The following is a 27,890-nucleotide window of genomic DNA, read 5'->3' as shown; positions in this document are numbered from 1 at the left end:
ATTTTGCACATATTTAATGAGAGTGCATAGGCCATGGGGTGTAGTTCTTGTAGTTTAAAAATTTGTTAGCGATTGAGATACTATATGGGCATGTACAAGCAACAGGACGAAGATAATTTTATTATTCAGACTCAAATATAGAATCGATAAGTCTTGGTTTGCATATAATCTTACACATAGCGGTATACATAGCTTGCGCAGAGATTAACACAGGAAAGGCCCGTTTCAATGCCCACGGTCATGCCTTTGACCTGGAGAAAGTGCTAGAAGTTGTATCAACTTCGAGAGGATCTACTGCGCCTTCCTTTTCAAGCTCTAGGTCTAACATAATATATGTTCTTCCGAATTTGAACACATTGATGAATTCATAAAACATGTCAAGATATAAACATAAAGTGTGGATGGGGACATTAGAAATGTTTCAAAGAACAAGAAGACGTCCTTTCTTTTGGGTAATATATCCAATTTTATCAATTTTTGGTTAAAAAATCTTAGGGGCCGTGGACACGTAAACGATAACATTATCCCTATTAAAGGGCCAGCTCCGAAAATTCCTCCGCGAAATGACCATATAGTCCTAATGGACTTCTCATGGTCGTAATTTATAAATAAGACATATACTTTAGGTTATAAATTGTGAAATTATGTATTGCCTGTTAAATAAACAGGGTATATTCCGCTGTGTGAGAGCTCTCAATGCCCAGTTTTCAGATCAGCTGATATTCCATTATTGAGTGATGCGGTCGGCTGCCATGATTGATTTCAAGCGTCTTTGAGGAAGAGAAATACAGTAAAGATTTCCTTATGATGTGTGAGATATATAACTTTTACAGCTATTATATGGAAAGCTGATTGTAGTGTTATTTTCGTAGAATCATCTTGTTTACATTTTAGGTAAGACAAATTCCACGAAAAGTTTATATTTCATATGAGATGTGTTGGGAAATTGGTGTTGAACCATGTAGCCATTGAACTCTGCGAACTTTTTTTTCTTCATTTGACATTTTTACGTTGTTGAAAGCAAGAAACAGGAACTAGGCTGAAGATAACAGTGTGTATTTATTGTTACCATCGTAAAGAATCGAAATATTAGTTACCTGCTTCGCCAATGTGTCCCATATCATGTGGGAGTGTCCGGAGGGGGTGAGGTAAAATAGTTGGAACTGAACAGTCAGGCGACAAAAAAAGATGTTTCTCGCACGAATAACATAAAATATTTAGGAATATTCATCCCGAGATGTATTTAAAATAATTCATTATTGTATGGAGAAGATCAAGATAACTTATATAATCGTTCGGAGACTTTGTGGCATGAATATAAACTTTAAACGTCATTGAATAAAATAGTTTCCCTTTGTTGAATTAAATAGGCCACTGTGATCCATTCCAGCGTCAGAGTTGTGTTAAACATAAACTTGTTTTTATTAATATACTTTTAAAATACGTAGAGAGTGAATGAAATATATGATTATCTATTGATCAAATTATAGAATATGAAGTCTTAAGTCTTTTGAGGCAATTTTTAACATAGGTTATGGTCATGTTGTATATGTATTATGTAGATGTGTTTTTATCAGTAATACAGGATGGTGGTGGATTCAGCACCCCGTCATTCCTTTCACAAGATGCAACCGACAGGAATGACACCAAAAGAACTGTCGGAAAACGATGACTTGGCTACGTCGCTGGTACTAGATCCTCATTTAGGATTCGTTACTCATAAAATGAATGTTAGGTAGGTATTGTCAGATCTGTTTTTAATTGTTGCTCCTTACGTATGTAAATATTTATAATTACAACTGATGAAATAGAATGTAATATATATGTATTATTATCTGACAAAGGAACATTTAAGTCATCATCATCATCGATAGTGTTTTGTTTAATTTTACCATCATGCAGGTTCATTGAGCAGAATATATTTGTCATTTTAATAATAAAGATAAGAATTTAAACATTTCAGAATTGTTGATCCAGTATAAAATTATTGTAAATTTTTACTTTTTGTTATTTACATAGGCTATATTTATTCAAATTTAAATATGCCTAATTTTAAGAAGAATACTGTGCAGACAGCTGCCATTTGTTAAATTTGGCATACTTTCACCGAACTTCAGAACTCACTGGCCTTTTTTTATTCTGGATTGAGATCAGGATTAGATGATTAATCGAGAATAATAAAGATTGAAGAAGGAAGTGGCACAAGTAATATGCCGTGAATCACATTAGAGAATTTACACAGACTAAACGCTTAAAGATTAGAACAATCATACTTATTATCAGTGCTTTTTTCTGGAGGAATGCGCCAGCACCGTTTTGCTGTATTTTTCATTATGGGACCGAGAAATGTGTCAATAATTATGCTTTTAACGTAATTTTTCTTGAACTCCGCCTAGCCCTTGAAAGTCTTAAAGTTTTATGAACAGGAGGTTAAAACGACAAAATCCCCATACTGGACATTAATCACCTCCCCATCCATTATAATATATTCTACAGAGTTCCATCACCTTTTTCTCCAGAAGAAAAGCACTGCTTATTATTATGAAATATTTATTTTCATTATATAATTACACAATATGAAGCGTATTATGATATCCTTGTGTACTTTATTTCCGTATTTTTGCATGCTTAAAACTATTGACTGTGTGATTCTGAAAGCTTATTAACCATTTTAGTTTGTACTGCTGTGGAGGGTGTTTCAGGAAAGAAGCAAGAAGACATGATTTAAAAGATGCAGTCATTATTAAATGGCAAGCAAAACTGGGGGTAGATATCCATGCAAATGGGGCACGACAGCAGCAGAATCATTGAAGATAGCGTAACTGGAAGGAGCCTAACTGGTCTATCGTCACGTCGCAATGGAAACACAACAGTCTCATAATGAAGTTTTTTAGCAGAAATACAATATGCAGCATCAGTATCATCGGCACGCCTCAGCATCGGATTATGTGTGTTTCGAATAGTGCAGTGCTTCGAAAGATGGATCTGTGAATAAAGCTTGTGACTTAAGTGCTGATATTGAAAATGTAAGGTCAGCGATAAGTAGAATAGGAATTGTGACTTGATATTAAGATGCAGTGCAAGTGAAACTAAGGACAGTGATGATGCATTTCAAATTTTTTTTTTCATCGGGTCGTGTACGACCCCTGGTGATTCTAGATCCCTAGGATATATTCAGCAGATTTGGATGCCAGACAGCTATGAATATGGGACTTCGTAGCTAGTGAAAAGTGAAACCGTAGACCTATGCATAATATTATTCCGACCATTTTTTTCTTAATCCACATTCCACAGCAGTGTTGTTATCGGTACTGTGCTATCTTCTGTTCAATTTTATGAACTGTATGAAACATAATCGAATAATTACGAATAGAAATGTGTGAAGTAGGCCTATATGTTATTGAGCAATTTTTTTAAATTATGGTTAAAATTAGGAGTTTATACTGTTTAACATTCTTTACTTTATAATAATAGTAGACCTAATAGTAGTAGTAAATATTAATAATAATAGGCCTAATAATAATAATAATAATAATAATAATAATAATAATAATAGGCTTAATAATAATAATAATAATAATAATAATAATGAAATGTACAAATAAAAGTTAGATAAGACTTACGCATTGTATGGGGTTTACTTTATCTTTATTGTTGCTATGTATAGCTTGAGGTGAAACTAGTGCTGAAGTAGTTCCGTTGATTTCGGAAGTGAAAATCGTTGAATTTATAAGGTTTTTTTTTTTGTGAAGATCAGTTAATCGTAAATGCAAGACATACTTAATAAAAGCCTAAACTAACCAAACCTAACCTGTCACAAATTGGTGTATGCAAGGTGGTGTATGGGCAGAGTATAGAGGGAACTACCTCAGCGCTAGTAGGCTATTTATATTTATTTACATTCCATGGTATTCGTACATCGCTTAACAGCTAGAATATGGAACATTAAAAAAAAAAATCTGACCAGAACTACAAAGTCTTAATTATAGAAGGTGTGAGAAATTAGGTACTTCTTTAGCAAAGACATATCACAGTCTTGTTATGTGCAAGCCTAATCAAAGCACTTACTTTCACTTAATCTAAATGCAACAATGAGAATGGGTTGAGAGAAAGGACGAGTTACAGTGGTAATGTAAACAAACCCTTAAAATAGGCAGATCAAGTTCTGGGTCTCTTTGCTCCACCTTCGAAGGACCTGTCATAGCCCTTTTTGTAGCAGTGTCAGTGAAAATTAAAAGTTAGCTGTTAATAATCTTCTCTTCATTAAAGAAGTATTTAATTTAATTTTTGCTTCTGTCTTTGGAAACCAGTCAAAATTTGACATGAACTGACAACTCAAACTATCTACTTCTTCATATTATGCCCGCAAATATCTTTATTTATTCATTGTAGTAACATATATTTGCTATTTTAACCCAAGAGAAAGACTTACTACAGTACATTCATTTTCTCCAAAATGCTTTGCTTAAAATTTCTTGCTTTCACGCTGGTTTGAAGGATATAAATCCCTTTTGTCTTGTAGAAAATACATTAAGTTTGAGCTATTTAGATCGAGAAATTGGTTGATCACTTATTCGATAGGAAATCATGTCTGTACTGCTAAACGAGGATGTGTGGTCTCAAGAGTTAATTGGATTAAAACTTAGGTAGGCTATTTATAACACAACAATGTTCAATACTCACCCTGCTCAAAGATGTTGTTTCTCTTACACAGTTCACACCTGAAGAAATTTTCGTTCACATGCATCAGTTCTTATATTGTAATGTACATAATTACTCTTTATATATTTTAAATAATTTTGTTGGAACTCCTGCAGATGATTTACAAATTTCTGTTCCCTTTGCTAAACGTCTCAGAGATTTAAGAGAACTACACTCCAAGGTTGCTTCAATATGACTGATTTTTTTCCTCCATAAGAACACGACACTTTTATTTTGTTTTTCTATCATTTAAAGAACCATTTTCATTGAGTCTATCAAATAATCTTAATATTGTAATCTAGAGCAGGGATGTCAAGATGTCATGCATAGGCATATTTGTACCCTCTGACAAAGAGTCTATAGACCTTCTGCTTACAGAATTGCATGCAGTCGCATGCTTAAAAGAGATTCTACATCATTGTTACACCTCGTTTAAAGGCTAGAAATGGCTATGCTTTGCGTGCTTGATCTAGAGGATACTGGCCCATCACGAAATTTACGTCTTAACTTTCGCCTGGCTATACCACACAGTTTCATATTCTTTATTTAACCTGTTGTATATTTATATATTATATTACATTCTGTTAGTACATACGGTATCTGTTTTTACCATTGCCGCACAACACATGACAGAACAAACAACCTGAACTCACAACCAAATTAACGCTGCCATTGTTGAATATGCACATTTCCTCCCATCGGTGGACTCATGGAAACCCATCAGATAAATGCCGACGAATTTTTAGATCTAGATGGCTCAGATGCATTGTATTTCATCCACAATCATTAGTGCTGCTAACACTAGAGGTATGACACATAGAAGTTTGTCATTGATTTCTATACCACTAAAATAAATTATGATGATGAATGGAAAATATTGAAATTATAGTCTGGTTTCAGTCTGTTGTTCACAATAAATCATATCTTGCCTGAATTATCAGAATTTGAAACGAAATTTGTGGTACAAAAACAATAAACTCTGATTAATATTAGAAGAATTAGAATGGGACTAGAGGTGGGTTGGATTAATCCTAAATAACTTACAGTGCTAAATAGCCCTATGGGCTGTTGGTGCCTTTCTCTTTTAAAAGACTGAAGTTAACGAAATAGTCGTGGAAAATAATCTATTTCAGGACCTGCAGTTCCTTTTGATGACACTCTGGCCTGGATTTATGATATCAAACATTTAATAGGCCTTGTATCTTGTGAGGATTAAAATCACATTACAGTGAAACCTCTCCTTACGGACACCCCCAAGATACGGACACTCCTCATATACGGACAGATTTTTATGTCCCAACTGAAATAATATAGAAATTAAATTTAACTCTCGTTTACGGACACTCTCAGACATGGACACGGACAGCTGTTTCACAGTTCTAAAGCTTGCTTTACCTCCTGACTGCGGACAGAACTTGGATTTCAAGACCTAATGTGTTACAAAAATGGAAAATTTAGTTTTGAGAACTGTACAGACATTCCTCTACATGAAAGAAAACAATAAGGGTCCCGTAGGCTATCACTAGCCCAACCGGCTACCCCTTGTTAGCTGGAAGTGGGTGGATAAATGAAGTCACAAAATTTAACCTGTCTGATGGGTCCAAGATTTCCGCGATCGTGAAATTGTATTCGATACATGATAGGGTTAGTAGGATTATTCTCTTCACTTCAATCAGTTGTTCTGTTTCGAGAGACATGGCACCTGAACGTAAAGGTTAAGTTGAAAACTATAAATTACAGTACAGCATAACTGTAGACCTAGAATAAAATTGCATGACACAGTACTGTGTTTTTCTTCTTCGGTCTTATCTACTGTAGTTCAAAGTTGCAAAGAATTTACTGTAGTATACTGTATTTAGAATTAAACTACAGTAATACATTTCATTTGAAGCGTGAAGGGATACATAATGCATGTTATAAATTTACTGTTAGATTGGGGAGCCTCCCTCCCAATAAAGGACACCTCCCAGATGCGGACAGATTGTTACGTCCCTTCGATGTCCGTAAATGAGAGGTTTCACTGTAATTGATTTCATGCTAATTCATGTTTTTCTCTAGTTTACGAAATCTATATTGAGAAGTATTAATCAGAGTCCCATTTGTGTATGTATTTTCTAAGTTTAGGCTACAATGCACTGTCAGTAAGTTCATCATATCTTTACTGGTATGTCGGCAGATCCCTATTGTGTGTTGATGTTACTAGTCATGATTTTTATTTGCAAAGATTGGATTCCTTTAAGGATTATGCATTATAACCATACTCCCAAGATTTGTTTTGACATAATTAGATGGCTTGGCAGATTGCTTGATCTATTAGTTTACAGTCATGAAAACGTGGTCTTCAACAAAGGGATATATATAGTTCGCGAATAGTGGAGAAATAAATGTCAGTGGACCTTTCTTCTTCGTGGAAGACACCTTGATGGGTACCAGTTACTTCAATGGGCTGCAACTTTAAGCAGCCCAACATCGGAAGGGAAGTGAGTCTGTAGATTTTCAGTGTAGTATGTTACATGTTTTTGTTCATAAATTATGCATTGTGTAGATTTCATAACACCTCTATCCCAATTATCAAGATGCTCCATCAAAATTTATTGTAAGCCATTTAGTATTTTAAAGAAACATTGATCGTGTTTTTGTTCAGGATAATATTTGATATATAGGCTATTATATTTGATTTTTTTTATCGATGTTACTGGCGTACTTGTTCATATACAAAATGGTTGTATATGGCTTTCAGAAAATGAGTTTTGAAATTTTGGCAACATAAGTCATAGACCTACTTCATAGAATTTGTAGATAAGATACATAATCTATTGATTGGTCAGGCAATGTTTTTCGAAGTAAACAGAAGCCTGTATAGAAATTTACAACATCAAGTGTTCTTTGACATTTTGTTTGTATATATATATATATATATATATATATATATATATATATATATATATATATATATATACAGGGTGTTTAAAAAATATGGGGCATAATTTGAGGTATGTATTTCCCACATGTAGACAACATTACAACATGTGTCTGGAAATGCTTCATTTCCGAGTTATGGCCTTCACAACATTGAAATTCACCGGAACGTTTTTCTTTCCGCAGGTCGTTGTCATTACAGAAGATGTTCAAAATGTCCACCTCCTGCTTGAATACAGACCTCACATCGATGTCTCATTGACCTGGGAACACGATCCCAAACTCCAGAAGTATTGCGTATGTCCTCAGAACATTCCACAATTCGATTCCAAAGGGATTCCAAATCAGGCACCGGAGATGAATAAACCAATGATTTTAAATGGCCCCACAAGTAGAAATCGAGAGGGTTCAGATCAGGTGAGCGTGGAGGCTAAGCAATTGGACCACCTCTACCTATCCATCGATCAGGAAACCTTCGATCCAAGTACCGGTGAGCCGTGCGACTGAAGTGTGCAGGAGCGTCATCATGCAAGAAGTGAATGTGTTGACAATTGATCAGTGGAGTGTCTTCTAAAACATGAGGTATGGTGTTTTCCAGGAAGTTCGTGTACTGTATGCCTGCCCCGTAAGTCTGTTTACAAGTACATGGGGTCCAACTAATCGATCACCAATGATACCGGCCCACATGTTGAGGGAGAACTGCACCTGGTAATGAGATGGAACAGTTGCACTGTGTTTTCATACACCCATACATGCTGATTGTGGAAATTTGTTATGCCGTCTCGTGTGAACTGTGCTTCATCTGTAAATAATACTAAGGCAGGAAAGTTCTCATTTACACCACACTGCTGCAAGAACCACTGACAGAACCTAACTCGTGCAGGGTAATCTGCTGGTGACAGGGCCTGTACACATTGCAAATGATAAGGATACAATTGATACTCTTTCAACAGTCTCCAGACAATCGTATGAGGAACATTGACTTGCAACGCTACCCTTCGTGTGCTGATAGAAGGAGTCATGTTCACAGCCTCCAGAATCTCCTCCTGTACTTCTGGGGTTGTAGATCTTGGTTGTCCCCTTCCCAAACCAGGAGAGTTAAATTTTCCATACTCGCACAGACGGTAATGGAGACGTACAAATGTCTTCCGATCTGGACATTGTCGCTGTAGGTACCTCTCCTGGTACAAACGACGAGCCAGCGCAGCATTGCCGTCCGCCTTACCGTACATGAAGTGTATCTCTGCCAGCTCTTGATTTGAATACATGTCGCACAGTCTAACGCCTACACAACACTGAATGTAACCTTCGCCTCGGAATGAACTGTCAGAGTGCCCTCTTAATGTCTCCTTTGATGGCAACGACCTGTGAAAAGAAAAACATTCCAGTGAATTTCAATGTTGTGAAGGCCACAACTCGGAAATAAAGCATTTCCGGACACATGTTGTAATGAACTATTTTGATTGTCTACATGTGGGAAATACATACCTGAAATTATGCCCCGTATTTTTTAAACACCCTGTGTAATATATATATTCCTTGATGTGACTAAAAATAATTTTTCTGATTGTATGGGACAGCAAGTCTTGAAGATTTGTCACATTTTATGCACAACTATCGAAATAGTAGTGTTCAAATTGAGGGGTATTAAATCATGAGAGCACAGTCTTTTGTCATGTTTCTAGTTTTGAGTTAGTTTTTGTGCGTAATTTGTTATATTGTATGTTGTTGAAGTTGACTAAAAGATTCTTCACTGTTTGTCTTTTATAGATATTCATCACCATTATCTAACCAAACCCACTAAACTGCACAATTGGAGTGTTTTTTTGTGTTCATTCTTTTTCGTGAGTTCTTTTTAAAATGCTCTTTGCACAATCGGTGTTTGGTCTCATTTAAGGTTATTGCAAACACTTTCGTTTTCCATTCTAAAACCTCAGAAATGTGCCAAAAAAATGCAGCTGTCTGCACTATGAAGTGCTACAGTAAGGTTGTACTTTTATTTTAAGTTACCTATTTTGGTTATTGCAGTCTAGATTCTTTACATTAGACATGAGCACTCATGGCTTTTTTGGGCATATATGACATTTTGGTCATTCATTGTTAGCAGGAGCATAATTGATATCTGCTTGTATAACTCTGAAATTTGGATATCCTGATCCTAAATCCTATGAGTGAAAATTAAGTAGTGATAGTTATATCACTGGTACTACCACTGTGTTACTGAATTGAATTTTGTTTGAATAGGTATCGACCACTAAAAGCAAACAAGGAAGAACTGAAATCTATCATAGAGGATTTCATAGTAACACAGGACTATGATAAGGCTTACAATCGTCTCATCAGTGGAGAGTGGATTCCCCGAGGACCACATACCAGGACAAAGCAGCAACAGCAACGACTGGGGGAGCATGTATGTAGGATACTTTTTATAAAATATACTTGCTCATCATTTTGAGAGTTAGTAAAATAGTTAAATAAGCATTGTAATGAATACATGTAATGACCAAACACATAACTAAAAAAATAGTATCACAGAAATCTCTACAGTTATGTATTCCTAAAGTATAAGGGTAAAAACATGTTGGAGTTGTTCATCTCACCTCTCTGAGTAGCGTACCTCCCCGTTCATCTCGCCATGCATTTCGCCTCAGCAGAACATAGTGAAGCAGTTCACCTTGCCATGCTTCTCGCTGTTTAATATGGTGGGAAAAATTCAATCAGCCACTTAGTTCCTTTCAGAAAATACAACGTATTTTAACATTCAGGTCACTTTCAAATACAGATTTTCGTAGATAGGAAAATGATATTAGAAGTTATCATAATAATTATGAATAGGTAATTTATACAAGTACAGTCCAGAAAACTAAAATTCATTTTCTTATTTGGGTGTATATTAAATTATGTGTGTATGCACGCATGTGTGTATGTGTGTACATTTGGCCATTTCACTATTTTTAATTTTACAGTATACCAGCATTAATTATTTTCTTGATATTTCAGATCTACAGGTATCTTAGGGTTTTTGATCGAGATTCAGGGTTTATCATTGAACCCTGCTATCGATATTCTCTTGAGGGACAGAAAGGTGCAAAGATCTCTGCCACCAGAAAATGGTGAGTTGCTGCTGTTACCAAAATTACTGTAGTTGAGTGGTTCTCTGAAATAAAAGTGAATTGTCGTAAGTAATCAGTTCTTAAAAATTATTATTTTTAATTTATATAATTATTTGCGAATATTACTGCTTATGCAATATGAACTATTCACAAGGTTCTTACTTTCACACTTTTACAGAATATAAAGAAAGTGTTGTGATAATTAACATTTTGAACAGCTGTGATGAAGATTTTGATCTCTTCAATTTTCTCTGCTACTCCAGTTTTACCAGCTCTCTATTATCACATCGTCATTTTGTGTCTGTATAAGTCTTGTGATTTCAGTTAAAGAATTACATTACGTGATTGCTTCTTGGCTTACAGGTACAAGAATGAAAAAATATCCTGTTTGGTCGGTTGCATTGCGGAACTCAGTGAGGAGGAAGAAGCCATGTTGTTACATCCTGGGAAGAATGACTTTTCTGTGATGTACAGCTGTCGCAAGAACTGTGCACAACTGTGGCTTGGTCCAGCTGCTTTCATCAATCATGATTGCAGAGCCAATTGCAAGGTGCGAATGCATGTAAGATAGTGTTGTGCTGTGTAAGGCAAGGAAGGCCTAAGGGAAGCAGAAATGTAGAATTCTTTCATTCTTGTACTTTTTACAGTAGAAGGAAGTGAAAGCTTTGTCACATCATTCTCTGATTACATTACTTTTGATATTGCTGAAGACCACAGAGTTTTTCTGGAAGTTACGCTGATATATATCTGATATTGATCCTGAGCCTTCCCCTTTTGTATTTACTTTACCAACTGAGCTCTGTTCCATCGATAACGTTTGTTATATATATGCTTGACCCAGTAGGTCTAGTTTGTCATCCACAGGAATCTAGTACTTACCACTAGTCATTAGATTCGAAGTTCGCATATTCAAATCTGACTCAAGGGTGATGAATTTTTAAAGGACACTAAAAATCTTAACATGGCTTTCTTTATGAGGGAAGTAAAGCTGAGGGTTCGAATCATGCCACTTGGAAGAATCTGGAATTTTCAACAATATATAATACAGTATATAGACAAATTCATTTGTAAGAAATGATCAGATCAATTTGCCAGTGAGTATATTAGCAATATTAGCTACTTACTTGACTACTAAGAAGATGAATTTACTTTATACTTCCAAATTAAATTTGATAAGATTTAATATTTTATACACATTTTGTTCTCATTTTACTTTATAAAGTGCTTGTGTAAGAGAATGTTGTTTAAACTGCTTATTACAGTTTGTGGCGACTGGTCGAGATACGGCATGTGTGAAAGTGCTGAGAGACATTGAAGTAGGAGAGGAGATCACCTGCTTTTATGGGGAAGATTTCTTTGGGGATGGTAATGGCTACTGCGAATGTGAGACTTGTGAAAGGTAAAAATTCAGTCTGTTTTAAAGAGTTTCTGTTTAAAAGAGTTTTTGACATAAAATTTAAGATATAATAAAGTTTTTGTTTAGGTTGGATTTCCTGCATTTTGAACTTCTATTGCTTGTCTTGTGATCATTGTGTTTGACTTAGTGAGGATAAGATAATCCTTGCTTGAAATGAGGAACAGCTAAAATGCTGGTTACAGCCATATTTCTATTGTTGATATATGAAATTTTACTTAAGTGTATCTGTAAAGTTTCCTTCTCACTGATCTAGAGTTACCATGCTTGCACTGAACTACAATATCATAGATTCAAATCAAGCTAAGAACAATTGATGTTTAAGATAAAAAAGATTGATGTTTAAAAAAATTGATGTTTGAGATAAAAAAGATAAAAAAGTGTGGTTTTCGTCAGATGAAGTTTTTTATTATAAGGGAAAAAATTTGAAATCAATCTTTTTCGTAAAGAAATATGTGTGTACAGCAATATCTACACTTGTATACTAATGAAATGTACAAATTAAAAATAAGTAGGTAATATTTAAACAGAAACCAGGTGAGTAGAATCAGTGATTTTGTTGTCAAATGCTCAGTATTGAAAACCCAGCTAAACTAAACCAAACCAAACCTAAGTATCCGAACAATCCAACCAACATTAATAAAGTAACAAGTAACACATAAAATATTTTTTCATTGGAAAAATAATATATATATATATATATATATATATATATATATATATGCACACACATCTTTTTAACTACAGAGATGACTCATAATAGGATCATAAAAATTGATTATAGGACGTGGTACATTCTCTATCAAGCTGCAAACTATTCATTTGTGTGTAATTCATATTGTGATTCAGAAATGTGCATGTGTGAAAGGAAACAAAATATCTTTAATTAGAAAACACTGCAGTATGTTATCTGTTTAATTTGCTTTGCCCATTTCAGGAGGGGCACAGGAGTGTTCGGCAAGGGAAAATCGAAGAATGACGAGTTAAACTCTGGCTACAGACTGAGAGAAACAGACAACAGATTGAATCGTACAAAGCACAGACAACCTTCAAATTTGAAATCTGACTACAAATCTCTGTCGGAGAATAACCCTGGCAGTCGCTCATCTTCTGCAGGCAGTGACATCAAGAGCATTGTGGCGCCTCTCAGCATGAAAGAACTGAGACAAAAGGGACTCACAAAGTACGATGCGGAACTGTTGATCGCACAAGGTTGTAAGTTTTCGGATATTGATGACGACCACGGAATGAGGAAATCAGCTTCAGAAAAGTTGTTTAGTGGCCGAGACAATTCTGTTCAAAATGGGGAGAGAACAGGACGGGAGAGACTGTGCCGTGGTTTGAGGAGTGAGATAACGAGAAACAGTTGCGTTACTGGAGCAAGTAGCAAGCCCAGACGGAATAGTGTTAGCACCAAGACATCAAGACTTTCACGGAGACTACCAGGGAAGAGGGAGAAGTCTGAGCGTACAAACGAGGAAGATGATGACGACGATATCTCGCTGTCGAGTCTCATGAACCGTGGGTCAACCGTGTTAATGGATGATGCTCAGAGCAATGCCAGCAGCCTGGGCAGTGAGCCTGATTCCACAGGACAGAAAGAAGATGCGTGCATTGAAAGTGATCACAGCAGTGCTAGTTCCGTATTGACACAGGGGATAATGCTGCGCAACCACAAGAGACTGAATGAGCCCGTCATCGAATCACTGGCTGTGATGAAGGAGAAGGTAAATAATTCTAACACCAGTAGAAGCAATTGCAGTGGACAACTGCTAGAACTGAAAGATGACGAAATCTCGCGCAGGTCTAGGGAGAAGTTGGATGAGGTGGGAGAAGTGTCAACAAAGGAGAATGGCAAGACGACAATGGTATTCGAGATCCTGGAGGAGCAACATAAGGAACATTGCCAGAATTTAAACTCCAAACTGGAGCTGCTTGCAGCAAAACAGGACAAGCAGCTCCCAGAACGGCACAATGGTGGACAGTTTGTTAGGAAAATGGTGAATGGGAAGTTAGAGAAGTGTTGGGACCACCACTTGCGGCGTGTGACCACTTCTAGACGTTCTTCTTCTGCGATGGGTGGATTTTTGAAGCATTCGCGGGCTGTGGGGGGAAGAAGTGTGAGTGGAGTGATGGCCAGGTTGGAAGATGGCAAAGTGGGTGATTCTTCTCCGGCTCTGATAAGTGAGAGGACCAAAGACGTGTACGAGTTCGACGACAAGGAGGATTGTGAGCTGGAGGAACCGCGCCTTCTAAGACGTTCACGAATCGGATTCTCATCTGCTACAAAGACGAGCCTAAATGGAGGGTGGAATGTCGCAGAGGATCTCCCCAAAAATGATACCGTCGACTCCTCAGAGAGCAGAGGTACATTCTATCCATCGCAGGCAGACGCTACCCCTCCAAAGGGGAACGAGAGTGGGGGACGGTTAAAGCTGACTCTGCGAATGAAGCGAAGCCCAGTCCTGGACGAAGTTATCGAGTCGGGGAACAGTTTCAGTGAGGACAGCTTTGAACCAGAATATGAGGTTCTTCGGGTGGAGGGTGTGGGCAATGAAAACCATCTGGAGAGCAAACACCGCAAGAAACGTCACAAATCCAAGGACAGAGAGAAACGACACCGAAGACGTGGCCTGCCAGAGGAATCGGGAAGCTTTTATTCTTCTGCGATTCATCCGCCGATGAAGCGTTTGAGACTGATATTTGGGAATGAGACCCACACAATTGACATCCCCTCCACTGCCACCTCAACAACGGGTGTCAAGTCTGCGTGAGCAAAGGAATAAGTAGGCAATGCAATCTCTTTAGAAAGCAACTTTCGGCCAGCAAGCCCCTACCCCCACTTATTTCCCTAAAAATTCCTAACAAAAAATTGTATGGTTCATTGAAATTGTTCGGGTTGATTTCTTGGACTTCTTGGCCTTCTGAACAGTTAGAGAGAAAACGTGAAAGCAACTGCAAAATTAATTATTGCCGAACTATTTATTTGCTCAGCAAAACGTATTACATGTAGCGTTCCAATTTATTTTTCTGTTGATGAAATCTTACTGTAGGCTGTATAGAAAAGTGGGTTTCTGGCATGAGTCTCTTTATATTGTAGTGTCGGTGGTACTTGAGGCAGCAGGTTGAACTACAGAGAACTTCACTTTCTTCGAGTATTTGAAATATTTATTGAAAGCCCCATTCTTCACATCTGTTGTACATTCAGGCTAATAATTATAATTATAATAATAATGTAATGAATCTGGTATTCATTTTTGAGAAAAGGAATACTCTTTTTGGGGTGGGGGTAAAGATGCATTTTACAAGTCAGGTGTGTTAGAATGCAAATTTTTTGAGAAAACAGTGTTCACGAGAAATAAGAGTTAATAAGTAGATGTTAAGGTATCCAGCAAGAATTTGTTCTAATACTGTTTTATACTTCTTGATTTCCTGTGGAATGGTACTGTAAATATGATACTTTGATGATGCTCTGTGGTTACATACTTTTATTTTTTCGACAATTTTCATTATTGGTCAGCTTGTGGTATGCCAAGGTTAAAGAGTAGCATCATGTCATTATATTCTTGGACTTTAGAACTTTGATACAAAGTGATGCTGTTGCTTGTACGTCTGTATTATTTTTCAGAAGCTCAATTGATACGTAATAAAGCTGGCAATATTTTTAGGAACCTTCTGTGTGCAGCATAAAATAAAACGAATATTAGAATATTTTGTGTGAATGGAAACATGGTTTTTTTATATTTAATATTTAAACTCTTAAATGAATATACAGCATAAATTTGCTAGTGTGTTAATATTGGTAGAATGTTGTGGAGGTCTTATTTAATCCCCCTTTTTAATTTTGGGATTATTTTAGTTCTCACATATTCTAAAAATCATGGCTTTAATAAGGTAAAATTTCTTTGAAGTAGGAATTCAGCATACAAAACTACATAATGCATATTGATTGTAGACATGTGAAGAAAAAGGATACTGATGAATATGCATTTTCTTATGCATATTATAAAAATTATAAATAATTGTGTATTGTGATACTGTTGTCAATGGATGCGAATATACTTCATTTTGTATGGAAGTAGAATAATTTTAACAAATGGAGACATACTGATCACTTACTCTGAAAGTGTTCACTTATCTGATACCCATAAAACACTGTTGCCTTTCAGATATTTGTTCAGAAGTTAAATGCCTCTTTCCTGTCTGTATACTAGTCACAAGAAAAATGCATTTCCAAGACAGTGAATTACATACAGATATCCCATACAATAAATCCACTTTTCTTCTCATCAAAGGGTCTCATAGAAGTAGCCAAATTTGTTTACTAACTGTATGTACCACGAGAACATTTGGCCCTCTTGCGAAATTGTAAGGAAGGTTTAATCTTCAAGTGCAGTGGGTATTCTTAAAATTTTGTGCCCAAGTTATAAACTGTTGATATATTGTCTTGTACATTGGGAACGGTTGTGGTATCATTCAGAATGGCTGGTATCATAATGGTCTTAATTGTTGATTTTACTTGCAAAACGACATTCATTTTCCTCTTCCCTTCACACTTCTCCTTTCTGAACTGTTTAAATTTAAGTTTTTATTGAAATAATTATATCCTGATATATTTGGTATGCTGATGAAAATGACTATTAGGCTCTCCATTCTAATTTGTCTTTCTTACAGAGCATACCGAAAGAGAGATAAAGAAAACTATTCATTTGTCCATCGTATGAAAACTGAAAGCCTTAGAATTTTAACCTGTCATTGTCGTACAGCTGGTCGAGTATCTCCAGCTTTTGCATGCGAAAAGTAAGGAGAACTTTGTTTGTGTATCTGATAAGGAAGAAAAGAATATTTATGTTGCAACTTATGCAGTCATTTTATCTTTTTCTTCAACAGAAAGCTATTTCATAAAGTTGCCTGTTGAATACGTCACATTCCTTGATTTCTTTTCACTTTCTTGATTTCATATTATGCACTGATAAATTATATTCTTAATAATTTTTATCTTCTAACAATCACGAATATTAAAAAGACGTTACATAAACATCTTAGAAACTTATTTATAGAGGGTGTATCTAAATTCAGTACTCAAACTTCTGGGGATGATGTAAGAGACCAAAACAAACGTTTTTTGTTAAATGACTATGGGTTGGAAACTAATTATGGAATGACAAAATCAGAACCTATGACACTCATTCCTCAAAACCATTTCAGTTTGTAATCGTTTACAAAAACTGTTCAAAAGTGCGACCTCTTGCGTCGATACACAATGTGCCGTAGACTGTCAGCAGCTGCAAGCATCTGAGCGATGAGCTCTTCCTCGATTTAATTGGAATCTCGTACACCAGGCTCTTCAAGTGCCCCCACACACAAAAGCCAAATGGGGTGGGGTCGGGAGAACGAGCAGGCCGTCCATTAGGTCCACCGCGGCCAATCCACTCGAGTTTTGTCGCTCGGGTGCTTACAGCTGCTGACATTCTACAGCACATGGCTGAAGTCTTTGAATGTATACGACAGGCAATATTACGTTGTTGTGTAGGAGACTGCATTTTTGAACAGTTTTTATAAATGACTACAAATTGAAATGGTTTTGAGGAATGAATATCATAAGTAACGTTACAACTGTATTCTCTATTCCTTACAGTACAGTGCAGTGTCTGGTTTTGTCATTCAATAATTTGTTTCCAAACCATGGTCATTTAACAAAAAAGTTTGTCATTATTTCTAGGATTACTTGAGATTTCAATAAAATTAACCATGCAAATCACTTTTATTTCCATTTTGGTTCATCCTCACAAATGGGCCTGTATTTACAATGGGCAGACCAGGGCAGTTGTCCCAGGATGGCAGAATTTAGGGGTGGCATTGTCATTAGTGAGGAAAAACGAAACTTAAAAAATTGGTACCGGTACTTAAATTTTTGTCATGTAATAAACTCTTTCCAAGAAAATATCTTGATAAGACATTTCAACAAGCCAAAAGCACATAAAAGAATAAGTTTGCTACAACAAAGAGCTGTTACCAATAATTTATCTGTGACAAGGCACACGATGTCATTCTCATACTCAAAGCAACAATAAATTTGTAGCATTCATTAAAACAGTCTGTGATATGTTTGTATGGCACTACACTACAAACATAGCGACAATAATGAGTAATCCATTTAATTTTGTAAGAAATTAATTTAAAGGGATTGACAGATTAACAGTTACTGGCCTTGCATTTAAGGTTTAATTTAGCATATCTGATCAAACAGTTATGAACTGAAACGTCCTTACTCATTTTTCAAACTGCACTGATCTATAGTTCTCACTGTTGAGCTTTTACATTAAGTTTGTTTGCAGTTGCATATGTGAAGTGATGATAGCCTGGTAGGTTGGTCAGTTGGTGTGTGATTTAGTGATTATTTAATTGTAAAGAATCATTGCCGTAGAGCAAAAATTTACCAACATTCGAGTCTGTCCAACGACTGTCTAAACACCTTAGTTGTACTCTGCGTAGAATCCGAGCTGGTGAGATGTGTGGAGTTTGATGACGTAATAAACATGTTTGTGGCTGGGCGAGCTTGACAGAAGCTGCATTACGTTAAATAATTATCAAAAATATTAGTTATCTGTTATTTTAAAAAATTATTTTTATAGTAATTTAGACAAAATGTTTTTAAAAAACAATTTTATGTTATGCTGTATAACTGTTTGTATTGCAGTTATAATGTTTGTAGACCTTATGGTGTTACACATCTATTCCTGCAAACTATAGTAGATTTTTTAAAACAAGCGTGGAATCTCTATTTTCTCATGAAAGAAGTTTATTTTGTTAATAAGTGCGTAATATTGAATCACAGTATTTTTTAAAGTACACTAACAAAGTTTTCAAAATATTTAATTGAGGGAAAGACTAATCACAAGATTTGCAGTATCTGTGTGAAACAGTAATGTGCTATCAATCTCTGTTTACATTTCTGCACTTTTATCTTCCGTAATTATATTTTGAGACTGATTGATTTATGTTAGAGAATGTTCTCCTCTTTAATACTGGTATGAAATTTAAAACAAAGAATATAAAAAAGATATACCCCTATACATATGGTGTGAAGGTGCTTCATGTTTTCATGATTTCATGATCTTGACATTAGAATGACGCTCTGGCTGCCTTTACCCTCAGGAAAACCCGGTGATCAATTTGGTAAGAGGCTGAGTGAACCTCAGGACTGTGTATTTTTTTTTTTAAAGAAAATTTGTGTTATATACATTACAAGTTGGAATGTAAGAGTTAAAAGTTTGAAGTTACAGATTATGAAATAGAATTGATTTAGCCATGTTTAACTATTTTCTTGAATATTTCATTATTAGCTTTCACTAGTATATAATGTGGAACACATTTCTGTGAAATGTATTCTTTACTAATTATTATGTATTTTTATAGGTAGGCTTACAATATTAAAAATATATAAAAATTTTGTTTTGTAAATGTATAATTTCCTCCCATCTTGTTATTTTATGACAAAGCTAATTTTGTTGTCATTTAAAATATAATTTCTTGATTTGATTTTCATGTGTCCAAATATTCTATATATTTATTTATTTTTTTTTTTCAAACTCTTTAGTGTTAGTACACTTTTGATATTAGTAAGAAATGAAGGTAAAAGTGCAAATATTGTATATGCAGAATGGTCGTACTCATATCCCGGTGTTAAAATACTTGTTTTTAGTATAAGCATAAATATTCAGTGACATGCTATAATTCTTCCAGGCTTGCTTTCCTGTAAAAATTAAGTGAATTTTCATATGTTTAAAAGCCATATCGTTTTCTGTCTATGAGCTTAAGAAGCATATAGAACTAAATGATGAAGTGTTTGTGACTATTTTAACTATTATGAAGAAACTGTTTTTTTTTTCTGACTTTCAAGTAGTACATTGTGTTCTACCAATTGTGTTCAAGAGAAAGAAGAGTATTTTAAATGTTCGCTCATTCGTTCGTTTGTTCATTCATTCATTCCATCCATCCATCCATCCATTCATTCATCCATCTTATGTTTGTGTATAAACTATTTCTGTGATTATTATGTTATTAAGGTGGAGAATGGTACATCTACTTGGAACATTTTTGTTCTCATTTATAATGAGCACTGTTATAATATTAACGTGTAATATTGAGCAACAGTTGTCTTTTGTTAATAAAATATATACTTAATATACCACTTAAAATGCTTTATAGGAGACAAGATGTCTGTATAAGGTATAATATTAAAGAGGCTCCTGAACCTGTAATATAGCAATATGATGTTTGAAGTGAGAGCTAATTATGTAACTAGGAAACTTCTGAACCTTGTAATTTCTTTACATGGCATGTTCAGTTATTTTTATATCACATCGACTGGGTTTGCAGTGAAAGACTTGCCCTTAGTCAGAACATTATGAATGAATGAATGATGGACTATAAAGTAAATATCAGTATTCTAAGATAGTTACAAGGTTTATGAGTGTAGGAGCTTGTTTGACTTAATGTGGAATGAAATGCCGTACATTTGAAAGATTTTCATTGCTACCAATTTCACAAAAACTCTTTATCTCATTGTGCCAAATTGGTACATTGTGAGAAAAGTTTGATATTCTCATTATGTGAGAATTAAATATTTTATACATCACTAGCATATACAGGGTGTCTCACCTAACTCTGCAACCTCAAATATTTTCGAAATGAAACGATGTGAAAAATCTACTTGCACAGGCATGTACCCATGTCAGGGGCTCACACAATGAGAGGGTATGCACAAACCAAAAACTTAGAACAATATCACTTTCAACTCAAAGTTACCTTTTTTTTTTAAAATGAAACATGTATGTTTTTTTTCTATAAAACTGAAAACTAGAGGTACAATTGCTGATAACAGAAAGTAGATTTTTCACATCTTGTTCTATTTTGGAAATATTTGAGGTCGCAGAGTTAGGTGAGACACTCTGTATACATAGACAAAAACATACACACAAGATATACATACACTTCAGTGCAAAAAGAATGGGCTGACCCTTTGTTGTTAGAAATGAAAAGTTCTACTACGTAATTCACATGCGTAAAAGAACTGCAGTTGAAGGTATTCCTCTGATGTTTATTTATTGAAAGTCATCCAACTATAATGTGATCAAACTTACGACGTGTGTGTGGTATAGGGTAAGATGTCTGTTTTCCATTCCAAAGGTTATGAGTTCACCTCCCGGTACAGTAAAATTATTATATTTTTTATTGTGCTTTTTAATTGATTCATTTGAAATGTTAAATGACATTTGTTAATAAACTGCATTGTGCCCTGCATTTTTAATAGGCAGGATCTGGCCAGTATAAAAAATAATAGTTATTTTACTTTATAAAAAGCGAAAGTACATCAAATATAAATAAATAAATACTGTATAAACAAAAAGGCCTGTGGTAGGGACTAATATCTCGTTCACAAACCACTTGCATCCTCAATTGCCCTCATTCTGCACGCATGGAGTCCACAAGATTACGCAAACAGGACTCCAATCCTCTGGCTGCTGTTGATGCACAGTAGCCTACAATGATTTCTTGGCGGAGTTGTTGCATGTCTGTCATATTCAGAAGTAATGCTGAGACATTAACATTTTATTTACAGACAGTATTGCTTGGAAGATTGGGGTTTGTTATTTGTTCGGGCATATAATGAAACTTCACCACATAAACATCACTTTGCGAGACATATGATGGAATAATTCGTAATTAAAAAAATTAAGGTTGTCAGTGACTCAAACCTTGAACTATTATTATTCACTCATTTGTAGACCTGTGCTGTAACGATCTAAGCCAGTGGTCGTCAGCACATAGCACCCTGGGGCTTGCGTCTCTTACCCACGGAGAACACACTGTACCATGGTGCACTCGTAGCTGCTAGTGGGTATGCTCTCTACCTCTTCCTGCTGTACGATGGAGCACACGGGATGGCTCTGCTTACCCTTAACACATTTCAGTGAATGCTGACGACCACTGATCTAGGCAATTGTACTTGGTAGTATCAGACCGGCATAATACGGGTTTTTCTGTTTATTTTTTATTATTATTTTTTTAATTGGGTTATTTTACGATGCTGTATCAACATCTCAGGTTATTTAGCGTCTGAGTGAAATGAAGGTGATAATGCTGGTGAAATGAATCGGGGGTCCAGCACCGAAAGTTATCCAGCATTTACTCCTATTGGGTTGAGGGAAAACCCTGGAAAAAACCTCAACCAGGTAACTTGCCCCGACCGGGATTCGAACCTGGGCCACCTGATTTTGCGGCCAGATGCACTGACCGTTACTCCACAGGTGTGAACTTTTCTGTTTATATTTGCTTCAATTGATTTTGTATTTATCAATTGTATTATTATTTCACTCTTCAGAGACCCCAATGTTTCTAGAATCAACCCTCTATTCGATTTTATAACATATTTCAGGCTCTTCGACAAAATACAGCACGTATAAATGGTTGAATTATCTATCTGGTGAATGGCTGCTTTGACAAGACGAGCATGCATGGTATTATATATCTGGAACTTATAAATTGTCGGCAGCCCATTCTTTTTGCCGCAAAGTGTACATCTTTACAAAAACAGGACTATTTTCAAATTTTGCCTTAAATTAAGACATTTTATTTAGAATTACTTTCTTGAGTTTTTTTTTAATTTTTCAATTTCTTATAGGAAATATTCTAGAAAATATGTTAGAGGTTTTATGCTGCATTTCCATTGCATCCAGAAGACATTTGGAACATATGAAAGAGGTTTGTTAATTTTCAGTCTTCTACGAAATTGCTGCTGTTGCATTAGAAAGGGTTGATATTTTTTCTGTTTGAAATGATTAAAAAAAAATACTAGTCCCTTGAGTAGGATCTGATATAGTTTTTCAAAATAATCTATTTCTTATTGCCATTGTAACTGAAGACATTGTAGCATCTGATCATTATACTTTGTGTAAAAGAACATAGAGAAAATTATGAACAACGTCCAATTAAATGTGTTCCAAAGCATTGAATAGGATCAGACATATGTATTCTTTCATACTTGATAACAAGGCATGACCATACAGAAAGAATGACATAATTGTCATTTTATTATTTTTGAACGACAATAGCATTGTGAAAAATTCGTTTATGAGTTATATATACCATCTTATCTTTAAAAATTACAAAGTCAGCTATAAGTATAAGTAAATAAATAATAAAATAACCTAGTTAAAAAAAGTATAAATAATATGAAGTGGACTAAAGATCGACGCTTCGAAGATTTTTGTGATTTTTTTTTTCTTCTCTACCTAACATGATTCTGTCTTGAACTTTGCCTTATTCCAACAGGTTGTCAATTTCACATTAATTTGTATTCGTTCTTTACTACTGTTGAACGAGAATTATGCACACTAGGAATTATTATGGTGCATTTTATCGACAAGAATTTTAATTACTACAAAATTTGTAAATGCATTCAGGACTGAATTTATATTTCTACCTCATTTTTTATTTTCCATTCTATAACAACATTTTACATGGTATAGTTTTAATTAAACTTCACTGCATATAAATTCAGAATTATTTTAAATAACATCACTTTTATTGGCTTTAACTCTCCCATTGGCTTAACGAATCTTTCAATTTGATAGAATCATTAATATCAAACCAAACATAATTCTGAATGCAGCTGATAATCTTCAACATAAAGGAACCGGGGTTCAATCCATTTTTAGGTTTACATGAAGTAATACTTCCAATATTCATGAGAAAGGAAACAAAATTGAAATAATTTAAAGCATTTTTCTTTATGGGAGAAAGTAAGAGAAGTATATTGATAAGAATTATTGTTAGGATTCTAGTCTGCTGAGTTGAACATACTGATGGTACTTGGAAGAATTTTGAGTTTGTGGCTGGAGACACGAGAATTTTCTTTTCATTGTAAATTGTAAAGTGTTTCAGGGCTCACTCTTCATCCTATTTAATGTGTACCATCAAGTCAGTTCTATGCATTTCATCACCTTTGTAGCATGGCCATGGGCAACATTTTCCTTTAGTCAGTCTTTCTCTGATATAGTTGCCACCACATTCACTAATAGATTCGAGATTTGCAGTTTAAATTCCGATTGAAGATTATGTATTTTAATGGCGATTTTAATATTTTAACCATGACTTCCTCAGGATAATCATTTAATAAAGAACCTTGTCCCTGAATGAGAGGACTTCAGATATAATTCACTGACCACAATGAATGCCCACTTTTTGTTCACTGTGAAAAATTTAACTCTGCTCCTTAATTGTTTGTATAGACATCGAAAATCAGTAAACTTTTAGTCGTGTAGTTCTTGCAAATGTGTATCACTGTAAAGTTTGTATGTTATGTGACTAGTTTTTTTTCTTGTGATAAATTTTAAGATTCACTGCAGAATAACGTATTCTGTTGTTATGTCAGACACTCTGCTGGAAGTGATATGTTTAATAATAATGTTTCCTGGTTACATAATGATTTATTGTACTCCAGTCACAACCGTTTCTTGGAAAAGTTAAAATTAAAACCATTTATTAAGTATTTTTATCCTGTTAAATATATGAATGATAGAATTTTCTGACTGAGATGTCTTATGGCTTTAATGATTTTTGCTAACCATGAGCCAGTGTGAAAAAAATGATAGAGCTTCAGACTGAGAAATATTGTGTCTATTCTTTCAATCAGTCAAATGCTGACATTTCAGTGTTGATATTAAATTCTACAAATAATAACTTTCTTAATGCAACTTTAACCAGAATATCCAGTATAGAACTTCACCATGAATCTGGAATGATTTAAACTTTTCTGTAACAGTTATGATCGAGGAAATTGTATTGGCATGAACTTATTCAGTTTTATCCTCCGAAATTTTAAGAAACCATGGTAGTTACATGTCATGAAATTACTTAGTGCAGTGAGCTCATGAATTTTTCAGTAGGAGAGTTTCTTATTTCAGTTGCAGATTACTTGGTCTTCTAGTTATTACTTGATCAAGGTGAGTGGAGCTGCGGGCGTTATGTGAACTATCGCGATGATGTATTACGAACGCAGGAGCAGTACAAGTGGTGCTTTGGGCTGCAGGACTCCACTGACCTCGGTCGAGTAATAATAACTTTAATTTGGACATTTTGTTGTGATTTCACATAATCTAGAATTGGAGATAATAGGTGCCCAATTTCTTTCCCCCTCCATTACACATACATTGCTGACTAGTACATCTTACACTAATCAGACATTTAATGTGCTCCGATTGATAGATTATTATTCTTTATTAGTTTGATTTGTAATTCAATATTATTGGCAATTCATATTTCATACTTGCGTAATTGATTGTATTTCAACCTGAAACTGACTAAGTAACAACTGAACTACTCAGAGGCAGTATTTGCTTACTCAAAGTATGTTAATTGCTCTTCATAGGTATGTGTATTCATAATTAAAACGATTTTTATCTTTTTTTATATAACTGCTAATTATATAGGGACTAGCTACATGTAATGGACTGAAAGTGGATTAAAGATAACAATACTTACTCAGAAGAGTTTTAAAAATGGTGGATTTTTTCTGGCGATTTCCACAGACCTGATAAAAATTGTGAAAGGAGAGCAATTTTCGAACGTTACAGATTACATAAAACTAAAACAGGAATTGATGTGATTTTATAAATGGTTCAGTGCTCATTAAAAAGATTTTATTGATCCAAGTAGTTGCTACTGTTTCACAGAGACATTTACTTTATATCAAGAAGTGTGTGACGCATTGCTGAATACAATGAGCTATATGTTTAGTTACATTGCTGGATACAATGTGCTGTATGTTTAGTTACTTTTGTCCTGACATAGTGTTTATTCTGGCTTCTGTCATATGTATTATACATTGTTTCAATGAAAATCATATATGTTCGGTATACCAGAAGCTGACTTACCACATTTCTGTGTTTAATTCTTTCTTCTGTTATAGACATTTGTTAATATCTAAAAGAGGATATATTGATATTTTGTGGTATTACGTAACTTTTTTTACCGTAGTTCTGTTATTGATCACATTCAATTCTTTTAAATTTGTAACAACTTGATCTTATGTATCAATATCATTGTAATTTATTTTGGGGAACAAATTTTTATTTTTGAGATCAAGGGTTGCCAAGCATCACATCATCTTAATGTCAAGGATTGTCACTGTTCTGACTTCTGAAGAATGCTGCCAAGAGTATTATCTCCTTCCTAACTGTTTTGCTTACTGTTATTTCATAATTTTGTAATTTCTCTTCTGCTGCTTTTATTTTATTTTCAAAATGTTTACTGTGTTTAGATACGAATTTAAATGAGACAAATGTAACTTATTTTGAGAGTTTTAAGTTCTTCATATTCCAGATTTAATATTTGTTCGTCACAATATTTTATACCGCGTTACAATTTTTTTCGGCTTTATTGAATTTTTTCCATACAAGGATAATCTGTGATATGTGAGAATATTTTATTTTTTAATCTAAATCTCGGGAAATTTTTTTTCCATAGTAAGTAACAATAGAAGTTATCATAATAATAAATACATTTTTATACGAATTAATTTTCAAGAATATCAGTAATGGGTCTTACTATAATTAAAATTGCACAGTGAGAAGTATTTGTCGTGATCAGAGGTACATGGTGTCAGTTACGGCTTATTACTGTGAGATACGCACCCATATCTGTGGCACTGATACAACACTTACAATAGGAATTGTAGAATTTGTACTTACCCAGCTCACATTCGTTGCTCAAATTGTCTCCCATTCGCTGCAATACAAAATCTGGTTTTTCTTCAACACACTAACCCCCTTAGTTGTGTAATAAACATAAATGACAGTACCATTATGTCACAATTTGAGAAGTTGTGAAACATTTGTTTATAATTGAAATGTTGATTGTTGGTAACAACAGATATGTAGATAGCAAAGATGTGATGTAATGTGCCCACGTGTATGCATTAGTGCCTAGCCCTAGCTGCTCCTCAGCCAGATAACAGGCTGCTATCTTGGATCTCGATAAATGCTTCTCTCTGTATAAGAAGCCATGAAAACATTACTCAATGTGTAGGAGATGATGGGTAACTAGCTGATGGCTGAAAGGTCAGTATATCGGCTTCCCCATATCATACTCAAATCTTGGCAAGTTCAAGTGGAGTTTCTAGTGTGCAAAAAGGTGTTGGGATATGTTTCCTCCGTCAACATTCCACATTTCCTCCTTATAATCTCATTATCATCACCGGGAGGAAGTGTTGGCTTTGCCAGCCAGCATTGCAACATGTCTCCTGACACAGCACTTCTAAAGGCTTCATATATGACCAGCTATTTGGGCTGACAACATAACAGGAGAGAATCATTTTATGGAATATGGAAAGCTTAAATCTGTCTTATTGTCTTTGCCCTTACTTCATGTAACTTCATTTTTATATAAACTTGATCTGTCCATTATCCTTATTTCTCAATTCAGGAGTTGGCAACCCTGCTAATAAGTATGGATGTTGAAATAGTGTGAATGCAATGCTCATTTGTTTGGTGGAAACTGAGAGTTTCCAGTAATAGGTTATTTCTGTCACTTTAATAGCCTGGACTGCATCTGTGTTGGTGTACATATGTAATAAAAAGACAAACTCACAGTTGCGCTGAGCAGTATGTATGTGGGAACAAAGGCTTGTGTTTGTCAAGTGAATAAATGGAAAACATAAATGGTCTTTTATTAATACT

At 34.9% G+C, this 27,890-nt stretch overlaps 1 protein-coding gene across 2 annotated transcripts; it reads left to right on the top strand.

Annotated features, from left to right (window-relative positions):
* The first annotated feature begins 288 nt into the window (after positions 1-288).
* Positions 289-27,890, top strand: Hmt4-20 (Histone methyltransferase 4-20). 2 transcript variants are annotated; one of them, XM_069847089.1, is made up of 7 exons: positions 289-452; positions 1,578-1,735; positions 9,865-10,030; positions 10,621-10,733; positions 11,097-11,283; positions 11,996-12,132; positions 13,085-27,890. In XM_069847089.1, the coding sequence occupies exons 2-7, from the start codon at positions 1,587-1,589 to the stop codon at positions 14,919-14,921; spliced, it is 2,589 nt and encodes an 862-aa protein (XP_069703190.1). In that variant the 5' UTR covers positions 289-452; positions 1,578-1,586; the 3' UTR covers positions 14,922-27,890. The 2 variants fall into 2 exon arrangements, with proteins under 2 accessions (XP_069703190.1, XP_069703189.1); XM_069847088.1 differs by lacking the exon at positions 289-452 and adding an exon at positions 730-894.

The sequence above is a fragment of the Periplaneta americana genome, chromosome 15, assembly GCF_040183065.1.
Source record: "Periplaneta americana isolate PAMFEO1 chromosome 15, P.americana_PAMFEO1_priV1, whole genome shotgun sequence".
NCBI lineage: Eukaryota > Metazoa > Arthropoda > Insecta > Blattodea > Blattidae > Periplaneta > Periplaneta americana.
The sequence above is the reverse complement of the archived record's forward strand: the minus strand, read 5'-3'. Positions and strand labels throughout refer to the sequence as shown.

Bases quoted from the DNA above. Each gene is read 5' to 3' on its own strand.
- Hmt4-20 (XM_069847089.1), top strand. From the start codon at position 1,587: ATGGTGGTGGATTCAGCACCCCGTCATTCCTTTCACAAGATGCAACCG. The intron at 1,736-9,864 runs GTAGGTATTGTC...TTGTTTGAATAG, and splicing joins ACTCATAAAATGAATGTTAG to GTATCGACCACTAAAAGCAA. The intron at 12,133-13,084 runs GTAAAAATTCAG...TGCCCATTTCAG, and splicing joins GAATGTGAGACTTGTGAAAG to GAGGGGCACAGGAGTGTTCG.